This window comes from Fulmarus glacialis, unplaced genomic scaffold (assembly GCF_000690835.1).
Source record: "Fulmarus glacialis isolate BGI_N327 unplaced genomic scaffold, ASM69083v1 scaffold4346, whole genome shotgun sequence".
NCBI lineage: Eukaryota > Metazoa > Chordata > Aves > Procellariiformes > Procellariidae > Fulmarus > Fulmarus glacialis.
Genome location: NW_009219894.1, coordinates 3,882 through 7,434, shown reverse-complemented (window position 1 = coordinate 7,434; position 3,553 = coordinate 3,882). Strand labels below are relative to the sequence as shown.

The window sequence follows — 3,553 nt, the reverse complement described above, 5'->3', positions numbered from 1 at the left end:
CCTGCATAAACTCTCAGACAGGTACAAAAGACTATCTCTTGGGACACCACAGGGTTGTACTGCGATTCAGAGGGACCTTGACAGGCTGGAGAAGTGCACAGACAGGAATCTCAAAGTTCAACAAATGAAAATATACCATTCTGCCCTTGAGGAGGAATAACCACATGTACCACTACAGGCTGTGGGCCAACCGGTTGGAGAGCAGCTTTGCAGAGAAGGACCTGGGTGTCTTGGTGGACACCAAGTTGGAAATAAGCCAGCAATGCACCTTTGTAACAAAGAAGATAGACGGCATCCTGAGCTGCATTAGGAAAAGCACAGTTAGCAGGTCAAGGAAGATGATCCCTTCTACTCAGCACTGGGGAGACCATACCTGGAGTACTGTTCTCTTTAGCTCTGGGCTGCCGAGCAGAAGACGTGGTCATACTTGAACGAGTCCAGCAAAGGGCCACTAACACAATTAAGCATTTCATATAATCACAGAATGGCTGAGGTTGGATGGGACCTCTAGAGATTGTCTAGTCCAAGCTCTCTGCTCAAAGCAGGTTCGAATGCTTAGGCAAGTTCTGAGCATCTCCATGGACGGAAGCTCTACAACCCGTTTGGGCAACCTGTTCTGATATCTGACAACTCTCACAGTAAAAAGTGAGAGTAAAAGTTTTTCATATATTTAATTAGAGTTTGCTGTATTTCAATTTGTGGTTGCTGCGCCTCTTGTCTTTCCTCTAGATAGCACTGAAAAGAGCCTAGCTGTCTTCTTTGTAAATACCTGATGGCAGGGACAAATCGTAGATAAGATTCCCCAGCTTTCTCAGCCTTTCCTTGTATATAACATCCTCCTTAATCCTCAATTAAGGGACTGGCCTGGGGGGGCGGGTAGAGGTGGGATGAGGTTTGGACAAAATAAACTCCAGAGGTCCCCTCTAACTTCAACTATCCTGTGATCCTATAACAAGTGGTTACTTACAGACATGGCATCAAGAACAGCCATTAGGTTTTATTCTTCAAGCAAGATAAATATTTATTTCTGCACAAGCACCTAAAAATAAACAAGGATTGAACCTGATAAAGACCAGTATCAACTCCATCAGTTCACCAATCCAAACAGGAATCTGGATGTTTCTGTACATAGCCACTCAAAGTAAGATGCAAAACTCCCTTCTTGAACACTGTACTGTCTGCCCCCTTATCTGCTCCAGGAACTTCCACCATCTATACTGATTGGATCAACATCCCGTGACAAAAAGCACTTTAAGCTGTCCAAGCAAATAGCCAAAGATTAACAACCTATGGAGTAGCATACAAGTTGCTAGAAACTGCTAGAGAGTTAAGACAGACATGGCACATTGATAAATATTTTGTTTCTTTATAGGCCTGAGGTTTAACCTGAATCATCTATTCCTAGCTCTGGAAAAAAAAAAAATATACTAAAGCTTCTTCCGCTGTGCGTTAAGAGTGGTAACATCTTTCTGCTGTTCAAAGTTGCCGAAGAAGCTTCCAATCTTACACTCTCTGAACACAGATTGGGAAACTCTTCAGAACTAGAAAGAAGGCTGCAACTGAACGCAATGAATGAGTTCAAGAGTCTAGCCCTTAGAAGTAAAACTTTGAAAAAGCATTGCCCCCAGTTTTCAAAGGAAGGATGTTGGCTCTGAAGGAGCAAACTGACCAGTGAAAGACATAGAAAGGAAGGATCAGTGCCTGTTTTCCTGGAGACCCTATAGAGGTTTACTCCCCAATAAGGATCTCACCATGGAAGCTATAACCACACATGCACTATTCCAGGCTTGGTGCTAAATTTGAGGCTAAATATCTCTTTGGTATGTTTTTCGAGAATGACTTGAAAACAGCACTTGTAAATAGATGAGGTGTGTTAAGTTAATATGAAGGACATCTGGTATGCTAATGCAGATAAACAGAACTGTGTTAAAACAGACAAGTTTTAAAACCTGAAATCTTATGCATAATGAATGCATACATAATACAGTACTGCCAAGACAAAAAAGAAAGGATAACAAGGGAAAAGAGGAAGCAGAAACTAAAGAGCTAGGACTATGCATTTGTGATTAGTAAGAAAGCCTGCAGAAAGCACTAGGAAAAACAGCAAATGTGTTAGAGAAAATGGGGATGGAATAGAGCAGTCACTTAAGGAAAAATATGTAAGGCAACTGCAGTTTCCCACAACATTCTCAAAATTGCTAATGTCTTCCAATATTAAGTGTTTCTACAGGAAACCTTCTTAACAGAATTTTTTCAGAGAAACCTGTTCACTGTAAAAAACCCATGGGTTTATTTGATTATGTGCTGTAATAGCAAGATTTATAGGAAATTGCTGCACCATGCACAATGCAGCTATCAACTGGAAAAAATGCTGAGGTGCAGAAACATGAAGCTACAAAAATTTTAAAAATTACTCATTCCCTATATACAAGTAATTTAGTAACTCAAATTCCAACACAAAATCTTTGTGATCAAAAAGATTAATTGTATTATAATTACAATTACTTAATTGTACAAAGACGGTACAATTGATACCTGTACTACAGTAATGCTCAGTCTGCCTACTGTACCCATTGGTCCTCCATACTGTAGCTGCTGAGCTGCCTGGGCATCCAGCTGGATTTGCTGTTGCTGCTGTGTTGGGGTAATGCGAAGAAAATCTTGAGGAAGCTCACCAACGTATACCTTAAAAAAGAAAAGAAAAAGAAGAAACCATCAAACTTAAGTCTTCCTCTTTCACAATGAAAAAGGGAGAAGAATATAAATCAAAGGAAAGCTTAGCAAAAACATTCGGCAGAATTTAGTCTAGTTTTGAAAGCGTGAACAAAGAACTAATTAAATGACAAAACTGCCAACTCATGTGGAGAATGTTCTCACACTCACTTTCAAAAACACTAATTTCCAACATAAGCCTCTGACAAAAAGTAGGACACACAGATCCAAGGCTGCTCTGCAACGAAACATTTAAGTAGTCCACACAAAAGTCAGAGCTACTGAGTTTTACATCCCATTCACATGACAGCTCGTTCTCTTATTCATCACCCATGTTGCACCCAATCATTCCTGTGACAAGACATAGCACCCTGCTTTCATTTGAAAGGGTCACTTTCAGTCACCTTCAAGACAGATCATATAGACAATGTTTCCTATGAACCAAAGTCTGTAACATAACTAAGAATCCTTCAGTATTACTTAATGCTTTTCCAATGTTAAACACGGCTGGCCTGCAACTAACTTTGGGGACAATTCAGGGACAAAATCCCACCATACTCAAAACAGTAATGGAGAAATTCAAAATCTGCTCTATCACAAGAAAGAACCATAACGACAAATTCAAAGTAGAAAAACCTTAGAGGAACTCTGTCACGTGTGTCAATATGAATCAGCAGTCACCGTGTATTTTCTGTTAGCTTTACAGTAAAAGAAGGGAAAGTTTCTACCTATTATTTGTCAGTTCTATTACTGTCAATTCAATAACTCAAGTTGTTTCTAGGTTTTAAATGCTCAGTCAACATTATCAATAACACATTTAGAGAGATCATCACATTAAAAT

General features: G+C 39.6%; 1 protein-coding gene across 1 annotated transcript in view; it reads right to left on the bottom strand.

Annotated features, from left to right (window-relative positions):
• The window catches only part of TOLLIP (toll interacting protein), a gene marked incomplete at its 5' end in the record, with an annotated part of 17,717 nt that extends 15,032 nt beyond the window's left edge, over positions 1 to 2,685 (bottom strand). Inside the window, one exon of the mRNA XM_009580538.1 lies at positions 2,536 to 2,685. Within this exon, the coding sequence (XP_009578833.1) occupies positions 2,536 to 2,685 (150 nt within the window). The remainder of the gene's footprint in view (positions 1 to 2,535) is intronic.
• Positions 2,686 to 3,553: the final 868 nt, after the last annotated feature.